The 16,840-nt window shown below is 50.3% G+C and overlaps 1 protein-coding gene across 1 annotated transcript in view; it reads right to left on the minus strand.

The window, feature by feature from the left end:
- Positions 1-211: 211 nt before the first annotated feature.
- The window catches only part of CACNG3 (calcium voltage-gated channel auxiliary subunit gamma 3), a 52,120-nt gene continuing 35,491 nt past the window's right edge, over positions 212-16,840 (minus strand). The window contains exons 2-4 of the mRNA XM_088153255.1: positions 4,061-4,144; positions 3,291-3,431; positions 212-1,696 (exon numbers count right to left, since the gene is read on the minus strand). Coding sequence (XP_088009381.1) covers positions 1,182-1,696; positions 3,291-3,431; positions 4,061-4,144 — 740 coding nt within the window. The 3' untranslated portion in view covers positions 212-1,181. The remainder of the gene's footprint in view (positions 1,697-3,290; positions 3,432-4,060; positions 4,145-16,840) is intronic.

A 16,840-nucleotide genomic window follows, 5' to 3' on the forward strand; every position in this document is an offset into this window, starting at 1 on the left:
CGCCATGGGGTTAGATACAGCCACGGCTGGAGAAAAAAACACCGCCTGCCAATTCCACATCCCCAACGGACTGCAATGGAACTCGCGTTTGTGATCTGGGACCTCTTGAAATGGTCTTCTTCCACTTCTCTTCCCTGACTTCACATGCACTCCCCCTGCCCCATCAAGGCCTTCTTTCCTCACAAAGAGCCACTCAAACACAATGGCTGATTCAATGGTGTTTTATTGGTATACTGGTTTCCCTTTAACATCTCAAGGGCTTCAGATCATCCCATGGCTTAGGCTGTACACTAATGCTAAATCTGAAAAAGCAGATGTGTGGTGAAACATCTACCTAGATACAGAATCATCTTTTCAGATTCTTGAACCAATGGTAACATTAAACGCTTACCCGCCAGTGGCGGTTAATACCAGAACTTTGGCAGGGACGGAGGAGAGGGCGTTCTGCCCCTGACACCTTGACAAAGAGTGTTGAATATGCAAGAAAATACAGAGCCCTTCCAAAGCCCATCAACGTGGCAAAGAGCCAGGTCTCTTCCAACGATGTGGGAGGAATTGGATTCCAGGCTGTTTAATGCATGCACACAATAACAGACAGCCCCACCCCCAGAGCCCTGCCTCTGTCAGGACATCCACAAAGGAAGGAGGGAGGATTGCCCAAGTCTTTCGGAAGCACTCGGCTTCACGTTTCCATGCTTGGATGTTTTCCCAGGTGCTATTTCTGGATTAAGACCACAGTCAAAGGGGGTTTTCATGGTGGCGGAGGGGAGGGAGGGAGGAAGAGCCGTGGGGGCCCAGCACCACTTTCCACCTTCTTGATGGGACCTCCAAGCAGTCACTGACACAATAGTCCCCTGGGTCCTCTTTTCACCAGGCACAAGGCCGAGCCCAACGTTCAGTCTTGGCGAGAGAATGAAAAATGCGGTTCTTCAGGGCCCAAATGCATTCAAACCCAGGCCGAACAACTGGCAGTTTAGGATTTGAAACCAAAACAAAATCCTATTCCAGATCTAGGCTGCCTGTGGACAGGGAGCACAGCTAGGGTTACTTTTTAAAAACAACGTTTCGCCGGTTACACCATCAAAGGGGAGGGTGGGTTGCATCATGCAGTCTCAATGAAATACCTCTGTACATGGCAGCCCCAACGGCCTGATCCAAGGCCAACCAGGGACGGGCTCGGCTCAGACGGGAGTGGTTCGTCTGTTGGCTGGATTGTTATGCAAAGATTCTTTGAACTCTTTGGGGAGGGAGTTGTGAATCTGTAAAAAACCGTGATCTCTCTCTGAGTTCAGCAAAGTCCCAATAGTCACCTTTGAAGGATCCCTGGAAAGGGTGAACATGGAGATATCGGTGGAAGGGATGGTATTAAAGCCTTTGCCAATGGGAGACAGATCCCTTGACCGGGGTTCTGTGGAGCGGGAACTGGATCGCCTTCGAAACCGGTACCGATAGGTAGGGAGGCGGGCAAAGGTGGACTTCTTCAGGAGGGCCACGGAGTGAGACTTGGCTCGGATTTGGCGGTGCTTCTCAATGTACATATGGACAGCAATGACCCCAACCATCTCGGCAATGATGAAGGATAGGGCTCCGAAGTAGAAAGACCACCCGTAGGAATAGCTCTTCTTGGAATCGCTCTGCCCAGGGTCCCCTGCGTTTGCCGAGATGTAAACTATGATCCCGATGATGTTGCTTAGCCCTAAAAAGAAGAAGCAGAGAGCAGGGACAAAATAACTATGCTTGAGTCAGGCATGAAATATGGGTCTCTGGAAGGTGAAAAATGATGCACCCGGGCTCATCATGTGTTGTACCTTTGGCCACAGTGTTTCTGACACTATAGATAAACCACAGACACATTTCTAGTCTCAGTAACTAGGTGTGCAGGGTTTCCTGTGAATTTACAAATTTACATTATGAAAGTAATCTGCTTCACCACTTGGACCTGAGTGGCTGTGTGCAATCATAACTAGCAATGTGTTCAAGCTTGAAACCAGCGTGCATGGTATTTCTGGACACTGGGTGTCCCAAGGCCATGCCTGGATCTATTTAGGATCATCTTCCTTTGTCCAGATTTTCTGAGCAATGGAGGAGAACACACACAGGGCCTCTGTTCTGATGCCAGAACCCATGAGAACTGTATTTCCTGGCCATTTTTGAGACTGGCAGATTGGGACAGGAATGACTGGGTAGCAAGGTGGGAGGGGAGTCAACATATGATAGGTGTGGGCTTGATCTGTCTTGTGCAAACCTCTTAAGGACGGCAATGTATCCCTCATGAAGGAAGTCCATCCATCATGAGCTATGATGAATTTCCATGGAACCAATGGAGCAAGTGAATATCTTTATCCTTTTGCTTTCAGTGTGGCGTTAGCAATGACCTGTGTCAGGATTCAGGTGACAGCAGTGCCTGACATCAAGAGGAACAAGAACAAGCAAAGGTTGAGAAACTCTGCTCCAGGCCAGGGTGGGCCAGCGTCTACTGGATCTGATTTTTAAAAGATTGTATCTGATCTTTCCTTTAAAAGGGCAGCAAAGACTCCTACCTGGAATGGGAGGAGCAATAGGAAGAAAGCAGCAAGATGGATTTTAGTTACGGAGACAAAGCGGTGTTCCATGGATGCGATCTTGAGTTCATGGGGGCGTGGGGTGTGGAAGGGCACAATTAAAAATGGGACATGCATAGAAGGGCTGCATGAAAATGATGTCATTCTCTGTCTGGCTCTTTCCATAGCATCTGCGCAGATCCATATTTGGCTCTGGGAAATTACCCTTTTATTAGTCTTGCAATTCAAGACTTGAGTTTATTCTTACTTTTGCAGTTCCTTAATCATAGAGCCCAGAAAACTGGCCTCCCCTACAGCTTGATAGGGCTTCCCTTCCACCTACAGATTGTCTAGCTTCGCACAGGGCAATGTCAAAATGTGATTTCTTTAGCTTATTAGATAAACCCCGTCATTTTGTCTGCAGGCTGTTTTTAGGGCTTAGTGCTAAGAACAGCTAACTATGGCTTAGACAATAAACCATGGCTGGAACAAACTATGACTTACTCTAAAGCATGAAACAGTCATTGTGACTTGTTAAAACAAACCATAGCTTATGTGTGATCCTTGTTTTCTCCCTCCTTCTGTATCTTATCTTTGTATTTTTTGTAACCTGCTACAATCCACTTCAATGACATTTATATGGAAAATGTTCCAACATTAATTCATAGTACTTTAATGCTGCCAGTTTATTTAATGGCCCAGCTTCAGGTTGATGTCAAACATGGCGAACTGCTGAGAAGGGGAACTCACCTGCGGAAACAAAGAAGATGCCTGCGCTCAGGATGACATTGAGTTTGTTCTTGTAGAACTCACTGGCAGCCACACAGAGTCCTCCAAAGAACAGGAGACCGACGCTCAGGAGGGGAAAGATGCTGGAGGCCCTCACAGCACCTGGAGGAGGAGCAGGAGACAAGGAGCTGAGTAGGGCTTGGGAGAGGGGGGCTGCTGCTGGCTGGGGGATCGGGACCTCTGCGGGCCAAAGACTGCCCCATGGTGACAGGAGCATCTGCGGAGGGGGCCAAAAAGTCAAGATGGCAGCCGTGACTGTGCAATCAAAGCCCTTACTCATTCTGCATGTGTCACGTGCACATGGAGGCTTCGATCGTGGCTACTGTCTTGACTGTTTTGGCCACTGCCCCTGCAGGTACCCCTGCAGGGCGAGGTCAGTCTGTTTGCTACTTCTTTCAGCAGGCCAAGCTAGCCACCTGAAAGGCTTGAGGCTCAGCACGTCCCATGCGCTAGATCCGAAAAAAAGGGTGTAGAAGACCCTCTATTTCGATCATCTGCTCTGTCAGAAATGTAGGAACTAAGGCAAACTTAAATAGTTATTTCATTGCCTTAAAATGAATATAGTGCCCAGAAAATATAGGGCCCCCATTTCAAAACAGGATTTGGGCACACCCCAAAGTGGCTATCTTTTCTCCCTAGATGGGGCCCTCTGTGTGGTTGCCCCACGTGTGGGTGAGACAGCCTTCCCTCAGTGGGGAGCCTCTGCAACTTCCCGGAAGCCCCGGACTTACGCAAGAGATATTCAGCGGCATCCTGTTCATAGTCAGCATCTTCTGGAAAATGGTTGATTTGCTTACAGATTCCTCGGAAGGTCCCTGGGGAAAAAGGGGAGGAAACGTGAGACTCTCAGAAGCACCAGGTTGCTGGCCCAGGCCATGCACGGCCATCCACCCCAGGCCTGTGAAGGGATGCGCATCTCAGGACCACACAGCCCCTCGGCATGGCTTCCACAGAAGGAGAATGCCGAGCCACCTTCCTTCCTTCTCGCCGTTCTACCACCTCTGCTTAGAGTTGAAGTCACGTTCTCGGTCATTCCTGCTTTTTAACCAAGACGGTGGAGCTCCCGGCCACGGCCAGCCCAGCACCTTCACGGTGAGCTCTCTGTACAAGGAGCACCACCTTGATGTTATCTTGCCTCATCGGCAGCCCCTGGGAGTTGTGGAGATTCACAATTCGCACCACCAGCAACTCCAGAAACAGAAAATGGGCCCACATCCACCCCTGACTGTGGGCAATCCTCAAGAACCCTTGTCCAGAATTCATTCAGATGTTGATTCCCCATTCTGATTTCTCAACTCTTCTCCTGAAGCATCAATAATAGTTATTTTAAAAGAGTTCGACAAAATTAAACAGAAAGCCCCACTATGTGCTGCTTTGGGATAGTCACCACCCCTTCAATGGTTTTGAGAGAAGGCGGCGGAGGGGAGCGAAAAGGTCCTTCGTTTATTTATGCTACTTATAAGCTGCCCTCCTAATGAGCTTGAACTGCTTTAGCAGGCCATCACCATCAGGGGTGTCTGCAGGGTTGGTCAAAAAAGTCAAGATGGCAGCCACGACGGGGCAACACACACAAACCACAGACGGAGCGCTGATTGCACCATTGTGGCTGCCATCTTCTGCAGACACGCCTGATTTCCATCATCCTTGGTGTCATCTTCTACAAGGACTGTCGTCCGCACTTCCATCACCAGAACAATCATAAAGGCGCGTCTCTGCTATAAAAAATAAATAATAATCACCCAATAACAAGCCGCGCTGCTCCAACGGCAGTGCCAAATCCAGCTGAAAAGGCACATTTTTGGCCGTTTCTACAGAGGGAAATGAAGCATGAAGTAGGCCAAGCCGATGATTCAGAGGCTGTCAGCCCCAGAGGATCCCTGGGGGTGGGGCGGGGCAGGGGGGGGCAGCCATGGTGGGCTCAGGCTTGTTTGCAGTCAGAGCACCTTGCAGCCCCCACCTGCTGACTGGGGGCAACCTTTGCTCCCCCCAATATGTTTCAAGACATGCAAAGCGGGTCCAGCATGGCACCTACACTTAGATCATAGGTCAAGCTTTGGTGAAAACAGCACCATAATTTCCGTTTCCTTTTTCATCTCAGTGAAGGCTGCCGAGTCGTCTGGACCCGGATGGCAGGGCTATTCTGTGGCCGCCTCTCCCTTCAGGCTCCAGGGTGCCAGGGCAGCTGGCACGGTCACGAACAGGCAGCCTGTTAGGTTTTTACTGTATATCCTGTAACTTATTCACTTATTTCAAATATTTATATGGCTGCCCATCTTAAAACCAAACGTACATGGACATAGAGGGTGGGGTGGGGAACAGTCTGTATGACTCTGATCTTGAACAGACCTTGTCTGTTGCTAGCCTTGGTCTGCGGCCTCATCTGCTTAACCAGACCTGGGCTTGGTGCCCGGGTCTAGAAGAAGGGGCCTTGGGGGAGATGTGTGGGGCCCTGTGCAAGTGCCCAAGTTATTTCCCCGGGAGCCTGATGGAGCTCTGCCCAGAATCACATTTCAGACTGGGCTGCTCCCTTGCAAGGTCCAGATTTATTGGCACAAGGGATGAGAGAAGTGTGCAAAGGAACAAATGAGGGCTCATTGTTTGTGCATGTGGGGGGGGGCTTGTGTGTCAAGCTTGTTCACTCTCTCTGCAGCTGGGGTTCCCGAGAGTGGGCTGAACAGGTCTCCTAATGTCTGGCGCCCGCTCGCTCCTTCCCGAGATGCTGGTCTGGCTTCTTGGCTGCTTCTTGACCACTTTCAGCCCAGTGGCTGGGAAGGCAGGGAGCCCCTGGACGGACTCGCACAGGTTCCCAAGGCCTGTAGTGGCCCTTGGTTGAAGACAGCAGGTTCCCCAAGATGGACCCGGAGCTGTAAATCACCCAGGAGTGCCAAAGTCCTGCGGATGTATTGGAGCACATTGGCCATAATTCCCAATCACCCGGCCACTGAACTCACGCAATTCCCAGCCGACGGCCGTGCGGGGTTGGCGTTCCAGGGCTGCCTGGGGAGGGCAGTTTAACATACCACTCCCACTGCCTTTAGAGCACCATCTCAGTCTTCCCGCTTCTGGCTGGCCATCCCCACCACATCTTCCTCTCTGCTCCTCTGTTTACTATTGATTTCTTTATTTAAATTGATATTGTTTTTGTAACAGGATTAATCCCTTGAGGAGACAGCAAAGTTTGGCAGTCGCTCTAAAATTCAATGGAAATTCAGTTAAGGTACCCGAAAGCCGAGCGAGGCTTGGCTCGCCCCCGCTTCCCCAGAGCTGGCCCAGTGCAGTTGGACTGGCCCCCCGCTTAGTAAAGACAGCCAGGTTTGGTTTCTGTGACATGGCCAGAGACTTTCCAGTAAGCAACTGACACTTACATTATTTTTACGAACCTAAATTCATAAGCTGCTTGCAAACCTCAGCTTGCCTCCCTCCCCAACTATCTTCTCCCCTTCTATAGTCCCCCTTGCTGTAGAAGGAATTGGCTTACATCTGTCTACTCGGAGTCATAATCCACAAAAACGAAGACAAGCACAGAGCAGACAAACATGAATGTTCTCAGTTTCCTAAGTCTGAAGTGACCTCTCTGTGGCCTTTAGGAGCACCTGGGGATGATCCTTGCTGTTGCGGCTCCCACCTGCACAGGGTCTCCTCAGTCACCTGCTTAAAGACAAGGAACGTGCGTCTGAGGCTGGTGGCTGAACGTCCTCTTTGGTGGGATTAACTTCCCCAAATACTGAACAGCTTTGGGCTGTTGAGGAGCTCGTCTTGCTTGATTCGGTTTCTGGAAGGGGGCGCAAAGGTCTTCTGCTCCTCCTAAGTGTGCCTCTTTGGTCTTGGCTGTGTAGGGCACAGTTCCTTAATGGTCTTGGCTCTGACCACCCTTTCTGGCCATCTAATCTAACTTGCACCTGGGATGCAGGAGACAATTTTGCTCAACAGGTGTTCCACAAGGGCTATAAAAATGGAGTGTACGGGCACATTTGCCTCCCATTCGCAAACGTCCCTGAAAGCAGGCCAGTGAACGTACAAGTTTGCTCCCAAGGTTGGAACTAGAGATTGTAGCAGTCAGCCTGCGACTGCATCAGTAGGACTTAGAGGCATGCACGGGAATTGCTCTATAATTTAATAAAGCAAAAAACAAATAAAAAGCTCTTCCTGTGCTTGAATTCACCTATCAGTTTGAATTTTTTTTCTGCTACCCAACTGGCTTTTGCATAATGAGGGCTGATTTGTAATATGAGTAATACTGACTTATAAGCATTTCAAACTTTTTTTTCCTGTAAATTGTGTGGTAATATCTGTTAGGACTTCCTAATGACATTACTATCTAGCCATAATGGTTTTTAAGCAATTACAAGGTTTAATGACCACTCATTCAGTGACCATTCAAAGTTGCGAAGACACTGAACGAGTGGTACTTACGACCAGTCCTTGAAGTTGTGGCCATTACAGCATCCCCACAGTCACGTGATCATGATTTGGGTGCTTGGCAACAAGCTTGCACTTATGATGGTTGCAGTGCTCTGTGGTCACAGGTTCACCATTTGCGACCTTCCCTGCCAGCTTCCCACAAGCAAAGCCAGCAGGGAAGGTTGTAAGTCACTCTGATAAGTTGCTTGCACTCTCCCCCTCCCAGCAGCAGCCACGTACGGCCCTGCTGCACCTGCGCTGTGCCTCAGGGACACCTGTGCACCCTTCCCTGCCCGACAGCAGCCACTTACCTGCCTGCCAGCCTACTTGCAACCCAGCTGAGACTTGCTTAATGACCCACAATCCTCATTTAGCAATGGCAACTGGGGTTGCCGGGATTGCCGTCACTAAGCAATGAGGTCACGACATCACGTTTTATGACCGCATCACTTAGTGACGGCAATCCTGGCAATCCCAGTTGCCGTTGTTAACTGAGGATTACCTGTAATGGCAGTGGATTGGCCATGGTTACAGTTCGGGCTACCTAGAAAAAAAGTCTGACCACAAAACGACCTCCAAATCCACTTCTAATGTTCAGGTCCACCAAGATTAGCTCCAGTTCTCTTCCAAACTCTATGCAGAATTGGTGTGGTTTTTGATTCTTAAGGCAAAACTCCCAGCCTGCTACATTCTTAAAAAAGTTTTGACTTGGTCATGGCCCCCAGAGAGATAGTCTTCAGTTCTCTGCATTTAGTGATGCTGGGCTATGCATCAAGTTTTCTCAGTGTGTCTTTTTTTATCTTAACAGAAATAACAGTTCTATCACCCTCCTTCTGCCTACACCACAGTCTTTGCATCCATTGACATTTTAGAATGCCAGCACTGAGGTTTTGGTTAAGTTTCACATACTTGACAACTTCATCTTTTGTGAGTCCCCGTTGTGGAACGGCACCTTCTTTAAGCAGTTAACATAAAGGGTGGGACCGTTATCAGTTGTGGCAGAACCCTTCCAAGGTATTGCATCACGCCCAAAGGATCCCGTGTAACAGCTTCTGGGCTGTGTCAGTGAGCGGGCGGTTATGGTATTTCCAAGGACAGAAGGGTCCCCGTGTCACCTCACCCGCTTTAGAGCAATGGAGCAGCTCATGCCAAGGACCCCCGAACCATGAACTAGGGGGGAGCTTCCCAGAGATATTGTGTTAGCCACACAGCTAGACGTGGCACTTTTACTGTATCCAGAAATGGTGGCCACTACAAAGAGTGGGCATGGAGCCAAATGCAGAGCTCCTGGTTCAATGCAGTGCCATCTCGTCCTGCATCTCCCCATGTAAGAGTGCTTCACTTTCCGTTTTTCACACTCACGCTCTGCATTTCTGCTTTGAGAATCTCATGCCGCTTATGGAATCCCGACAGCTCAGGGTTGAAGTCCAAGTGAGCTGAGCAGGCCAAAAGCCATGCCAGGGAGAGGAATGGGATGAAGGCAGCAGAAACGGGATCCACACAAATTCCCAGGTGGGACAGAAGAACAGGACATAAAGGGATGCTGGGAATAAGACATTAGAAAATAAGGATAAGGGCCCCAAAGAAGTGAGGCTTTGCATTTTACAGTCACAGACACTCAGCTTATTATTTCTTATTTAAAATATTTGCATTGTTTTCTAGTTTGTTCCATTTTAAAGTCTCCCATAAAAGAGCTAAGCTGTGCCACTCCTTTTCTAATGACCCACTTGATGGGCAGGGCATCCATGCCATGCTTGGTACAAATCAGTCGTAATTTTTAACCAACCTTAGGCAAGGTCTACAGTGACACTTTGGGGGAGGGGGAGCTATAGAAATGCTTGGAGACTTAGAGTACCCTTCTGCTCCTAAATGCCCAGAGCAAGTGGATGTCTCCTTCAAGTGCACCTCTTTTATGCTTGGCATAATCACCAGATTTGTAGAGATTCTTCCAGACTTTGACCTGTCACAGTAACACCATCAGTTCTGGGTTCTCAGGATACTTTGCTTTTCATGAGAGCATTGAAAGGTCATGTGAAGAAGACTGAGAGGCGAAGAGAAGAGTTAAGGCCTTCTCATTCAGCTCTGGCCCCAGTCGCAGAAGGGAAGATCAGCTTAAGCAAAGGCTCCATCTGGAACCAGGGCTCTCTTGAGAGCAGATGAAGAGCAGGACAGCCATTCTCAGCCATGACCCTGAACCCAGCTTGGATTGGTACCAATGATGTGGCACTCAGAGGCGTCTGTAGGGGAGATCAACAGCACCCAAACTGTGCACTTGGCTGGAGCAACTGAAGCCCCACCCTTTTTCAGTGCATGCTGAAAAGGAGTGGGGCTTTGCTCACCCAGTTGTGGCCACCGCTTCGATGCTCTTGATACACACGCACACCCCCCATGGACATCCCCGGTTGCTGCCAACCAAGCTTCTTTGGGATGGGATGCTCACATCGTGAGAGGAAACTGTCAGCCTCAGAATGCAACTGCTGGTGGTGGTTGAGTGAGCCAAGCAAGAAGCTACTCTACAGCAGTAGCCGAGGATCAGGACAAGCTGGGCTAGAGCGCAGGATTACGGGAGGCACTGGGCGTGGAGGGAAACCCCAAACCAAAGCATCTCTGTGCACGTGGCTATACATGTATGTATATGTTTTATACATTTAATTTTGGGCCAAAAAGGGAATGTCTAAGCTGCAGGTTTCTTGAGGGACTGGAAACTATAGAGCAAACATCTCAGGCAGCCTCCTTCCTTCCTTCCTTTGCTTGGAGCGATGGGCTCCCAATCTCCTTCTGCAGCTCATAGGTGTGACCCCCTTCAGCTCTTGCATTCGTCAACCTTGTAACTGGCTGTGCCAATGGGACGGCATGAAGGATCTGAGGAGTTTGGGAGCCTAACTGCATGCCCTCCCCAAACACACTGGCCTCCTACACTGAGGAGAGAAGCAAGTGGGATCCATCAAGTCATGCCCACCCACACAGGAGCTCCTGAAGAAGACTCCCCTCCACAATGTGAGTTGCTTAGGAACCCGGTGAGAAAGTGCCAGGGAAGGGACATGCTGCAGAACGAAACTCGTGTATAATTTTTAATGGCACCTTTTCAACTGCACATCGTCTGGCTTTCCAAAGACTACAAATTGCTGGCACAGCCCACGCAGTGCCTCGCCCAAGCCCTGCGCAGTTCAGGCTAACCAGGGAAGCTCTACAGTTCAACTCCTGAACTGGCTTCTCTCTTGCCAGACCATCTGAGCTCACAGCGGGCAATACTGTCAGTGCTGAGGACCGTGCTGTTTGCAAGGCAGGTTGTTCTGGGGTGGGGGTGGGGGGTGGATGGAGGCACCGTTATGCATACATCCTCCCTTCCCACACATTTCCTCTACTGTCTACCACCCTCTCAATGAACTTTGTCAGAGTAGTTGGGAGGGAGGAAAAAGCCGTGATGCACCTGCTCCTCTCTAACCTGCTACAGATCACTGATTTTCCAAGGGGGGTGGGTGGGAACCAGTGAATCACTGGGGGATGGGATGGGATGGGATGGGATGGGCAGGATGTGGGGAAACTGCTCCCTGAAGCTTGTCAGACAGCTCACCAGCACCCAGGCCCTCCTCAGGGACATCCTGCACTGCTCGGTTTTGCTCCCCAGGTCCTCAGAAATAGTCCCAAGCAAACTTCTGGCTACCATCACAGCCACCGGCCTCAAAGCACAATGAGTGTCACTTGAAACAGTCAGTTCGCTCTCCAGCTAACCAATAGGAGGGCACCAAAAATGGCACCCAGCCCGTCTGGCTTTGTAAAACACCCAACTATTTGCAGCTAGGGCGGCACCAAGTCCCCAGAGCATCATTCCTCTGGCCTGCTTTTAAAGCAACAGAGGCAGCATTGCTTGAGCCTGCAGCATCAGAATTTCTGCACCACGCAGGAGAATCAGGTGCTGGGACGCAGGACAAGGCAAGAGTGGGAACACAGTTCTTCTTCCGCCGCTCATCAGAGCTCCAGAGCATTTATTGGGAAACCAGATCAGTTTGGCTTCCTGTTGAATTGCAGGTGTGCTGGAAAGAAATGGCTTTAGTTTAGATCCCACAGCTCTTTACAGTCTGTCAGGATCTACGCAAACCAGAATCTTCAATTATTTTAATGTGCTATTATTACTAACCATTCTTTTGCATTTATTGCTAACCATAGATCAATAGTGAAATGTTGGGAATGTTATTCTAACCGTTTGCTTGACCTGCCATAAAAAGGGGGGGAAAGAGGAGGCCAGGTGCCGTTATCTCTATCTTGAACCAGACATCCAAGGCCAGGAGGTGTGAGAACCGGAGCAAGGCACGAAGAGCTGCAAGCGGGAATAGAAACCTAGAAGGGGGGGAAGTTGGGCTTAAAAAGACAAGGCTTTGCTATGTTGAATCAGACTCAACAAACTATGATGCTGTGTGGCGACCTAGTCTGGCTTTCTACAAAAAATTTAAAATCTTCCCAACCATCTAAAAAACTTGCTCCAAAATATGTGGGACCTTTCCCAATTGAGAAAGTTATAAACCCTGTGGCATTTAAATTATCATTGCCAAAACATTATAGAAACATTCATCCTGTTTTCCATGCAAATTTACTGAAAGCATTCAAGCCCTCTGAAACTTGGCATCCCGATCCATCTCCACCAACACCTATCATGATTGAAGGACAAAGTCACTTCGAAGTAAAAGACATTTTGGACTCTAGAAAACATAAAGGCAAACTCCAGTACTTGATTCAATGGAAACATTTTCCCAAAACCCATCACGAATGGGTGGACAGTGTTAATGTTAAATCCCCTAAACTACTTGCTCGTTTTCACTCACAATACCCTGACAAGCCTAAGTAACCATATTAATGATCATTGTAATATTTCTATCTTCTTTTTCAGATTTTCTTCCGAATGTAGGAACATTCGTTCTGTTGGAGGGCGGCATGTCAGGATCTACGCAAACCAGAATCTTCAATTATTTTAATGTGCTTTTATTACTAACCATAATTTTGCTTTTATTGCTAACCATAGATCAATAGTGAAATGCTGGGAATGTTATTCTAACCATTTGCTTGACCTGCCATAAAAAGGGGGGGAAAGAGGAGGCCAGGTGCCGTTATCTCTATCTTGAACCAGACATCCAAGGCCAGGAGGTGTGAGAACCGGAGCAAGGCACGAAGAGCTGCAAGCGGGAATAGAAACCTAGAAGGGGGGGAAGTTGGGCTTAAAAAGACAAGGCTTTGCTATGTTGAGTCAGACTCAACAAACTATGATGCTGTGTGCTTCTCCTAAATAAAGAAATCTCTGATGGAACCTTTTGTCTCCAGAGGATTTACTGAACTTTGGGATTGAGTGTGCAGACTCTGACACAGTCACAATCCTGACTCTGTCAACCCAGGGCTGACACACACTTTGCATGCCCCTCACACGTTGGCTTGGCTTGTTCCGCTCTTGGTGCAGCCCTGGGTCCGTCTCAGAGTCAAGCAACATCACACCGCCAGTGGTTTATCCTCCAGATGGGGAGGGAAACACTGTTCAGAAGGGCAGAGCATGCACTTTGCATGTGGAAGGCCTCAACCTCCAGTTCTGGCATCTCTTGCTTGTTTCCTAAGAATCTGGGCCATGGGTTGAGAGGGCCCTTGATGACCTTTCTGAAACTGCTGCCAGTCTCAGCAGATATGCTCTCAGGCAGTCTCTCCCAGTCTGCTGGCCTCCAGTTATGGTGTAGTAGACATGAAGGAAGGTAGCAAAGGGCTCCCAAAAACTCCCTTGGTCATCTAATGGTCATCTGGGGTATTGCAGTCCAGATGTGGGAGCTTTCTCCTCCAGGATCCATACAGAGGCACCATCCTTGCCCTTGGGCACTTGGCCAATTGCTCTGATGGTTAAAAACGATGATCGCTCTTCGGTCAGGAAATTCTTCCTCATTCCGAGGGGAAGCCAAACTGGAAATAAGGAGGAATTTCCTGACCCCGAAAGCCACAAAGCAGCAGAACAGCCACCTGCCTCCAGGAGTCATGGGGGCTCCATTCCTGCAGAGTCTTCAAGCAAAGATTAGGAGGCCACTGGTCTGGGATGGTCTGAGGACAGAAGACGGCATCCAGGGTGCCTGCCACCCTATGATTCTGTGACATTTTCATATCCCTGTGCTATAAATGGCCCTCCAAGACAATGCTCTCAGACCGGGCTGAACCGAGGAACCCTCCTCTGCACCACCGCCCGAGGGCACCAGGCTGGGATGGAGGGGCAGGACTGTGGCTGGTAGGGAGAGACCACAAGAGAATCCCCTGTGGGGGACTCCATGGCTGCCCATCACATGGTCTCCTGCTAGCACCAGTCCGTTTCATCCCTGACACTTATCTTGGACTGTTAAGGAAGTGCCACTCCCCACTATTCATTAAAACCATACAATGGTTCCCATAGCAACGGCTTAGTCATGTAGCATCCAGAAATATTCTCAGACTTTGTAGGAAACACTGTAGGATGACACTTAAGCAAAGAGAAGATTGTTTCCCGACTTGCGCCAGACTGCGGATCTGGGGCGCAAAGATCCACACAGCCGCAAGATTTAGGCCTGTCCTCTTGCTCACCAGGGATTTTTGCAGCCCACGTTGGAGGGGTCTTCCCCCTGCCTGGGCACCAGAGACCACAGCTCGTCACTGCTGGCTGGGTTCACGCCACATGCCAACCCTGAACCAGGTGAACAAAACATGATTGCTGCGTTTCTATAACATGGCATACCAGGAGCCACGTGATACACTGAATCACTGTAGCCAGCCTACTTTAGCCTGGTCTAGCATCAGGGGGTTCGCAGGGTCTGGTCAAAAAGTCAAAGCGGAGGCCATGATGGTGCGAAGGATGTAAAAATGGATGTGGCTAACTACTTGCCTATGGATATCCCATGTTGTGTGAACCCAGCCAGAATTATTCTTAGGCAGAATGGGACAAAATAACAGTAAATAAGCCAAGATTATCAGTTTTACATTCAGAAGTGCACAGCCCGCCATCTGAGGGGACCAGGCCAATCTGTGGCAATTCATCATACGTTTTTTCAGGTGCCACAAGAAAGCTAACCCTGTCCCTGACCCTGACCCTTTCCCCACAGTTTCAGAATCATTTTTTACAGCCTTAAAAAAAAAAAAAATCTCAAATTCAATGTGTGTGCATGTGTATTTGGGCAGAAAATGATTTTTGGTTTGGTGTAAGAACTGCTAGAAAATACCTTCAAGGAAAGGGAGAATGTATCTTAGGACAAGCAATCGGTGCAGTTTCCTGCTTTTTAAATGTTAGGGTTCGGGTTAAGGCTGTTTTTCTAACATCCAAGATGGTTCAAAGAATGAATGAATGTCCCAATAAATGAAGTGGAGCCCCGGTGGGAGGAGGCCACGGTTGAGCAGGGGCTCCTGCTTTCCCCTGGATCTCATGGGGGGGGGGAGGCCTGGAGGGAAGGAAGAACGTCCCGTTTTCCCTCCGCAGCTTCTGCCTCCCGCCAGACAATGAAAGAGCCCTTAAAGCCAGAGCTGAACAGAAGGGCTAATGGAGCCCTGGGATCAATATAGGAACTTACAGGATGGTTAGACGGTCTTAAAGGTTATTATTTTCATATAATGTCTATGTTCCTGATACCTTCAGTGTAGTTTTTTTGTACCCCACTATCTGTTTTGGAAATTCAGCAGAGAGAGAGAGAGAGAGAGAGAGAGAGAGAGAGAGAAAGCCAGCAAGGGAGACGTGGGGGTGCCTTTCTCCTGGTCCGACCTGTTCCGGGGCTTTCCGTTGCCCTGAGGGGAGGGAGCTGGAGGGCCATCCCTCCCGGGGTCCCTTGGAAGGCCATCCCAGCCAGGGGAGCCAACCTGGCTGCTGAGGCTCCCGGGGATGATGGGTGGCAAGAACTCCCTGCCCCAGCTGCCTGTCGCCAAGTGGGGAGGGGAAACGCTCCTCCCGGCCAGCAGATGGTCAAAGGGCCTGGTGGGCCCCATCCTTGTGTCGGCACAGAGCAGGGCCCACGCAGCAGCCTGGAATCTCCCCCCACCGGGCCATTTCAGCCACCGCTTTTCTGAAAGTACAAAATCACCGGTCCTGATCCATTACGGAAAGCAATCAAGGATGGGAATGGGGGAAATGGCCATCTGCTTCTGAGTTAAAGGAGTTAAAGCTGGAAGAGTGAGACGCTGAAGAAAGACAGAAGATGAGACTCCAGGGCAGGAATAGCTCCGGGGGGGTGGGGGAGGCTGACCCTGCCGGATGAGGCCGCTTCCTGGTTCCCCTCAAGCAGGAGAACCGAAATGTCCAGCCGCGGTACTTGGCAGCCACCTCTCTTGCTTCAGGGAGGGGGTGGGGAAGTGGTTGAAACTGACCAGTACCGGGAGCCGGGCAAAGAAGCTGCAAAGGCCTGGCGCTGCTTCCTCATTCTTTTCTGAATGTGGCAAGAAGGGAAAAAGGCACCACCGATGCAGCTAAAGGAAAAACACATTTAGAATCCCGTTAAAGGAGAGCAGTGCAAAAACGCCCACTCCTTTCCCCCAGAGTTGCAAGGGCGATCAATTCCAAGCACCCACGGCGAACACCCTGGCTCTCTTCGCCGGCTGGAACAGGGGAGCGGGGTTCGCCTTCCCCCCACCTCCTCGGAAGCCTGGAGGGAGGCTGCTGTTAAAAATAGGCGTAGGGTGGGGGCGAGGAGGCAACAAATATGAAAGAATTCCGGAAACAAAGCGCTAATGGAAGAGGCAAGCCCGGGGAGAGAGGGGCTGAGGCGCCGGCTTGCCGGTGACCGAGGGCGGGGGCCGCCAGCCCCGGCTCAGGCAGGCCGTCTGCAGGCCCGGCTCAGGCGAGCGTGAGAAACGGGCAGCGCGGCAAGCGCCCCTGCCACGAAGGGCAGGACGAGCTCGCCCGGGGGAGGGGCGGGGGCTTCTCAGCGGCTTGTCTCTGGCGGGGGTCGCTCAGTTACACGGAAACAGACCGGAGGGGGGCCGCGTCTCCCTTCCGGAGCCTGCTACGAGCCGAGGACGAGGCAGGAAGGCGGCGTTGCTCTGCCGAATCCCCCGCGGGAAATGGCCCCTGGAGGCAGCGCCTGGGGGGCGGGGGTGCCCCCCGGAGGCTGCAACCGTCCGCGCGGGGCAGAGGCACT

Source organism: Python bivittatus, unplaced genomic scaffold (genome assembly GCF_059951505.1).
Source record: "Python bivittatus isolate LINGU-HERP-01145 unplaced genomic scaffold, Pbiv_v1 ctg000030_np1212, whole genome shotgun sequence".
NCBI lineage: Eukaryota > Metazoa > Chordata > Lepidosauria > Squamata > Pythonidae > Python > Python bivittatus.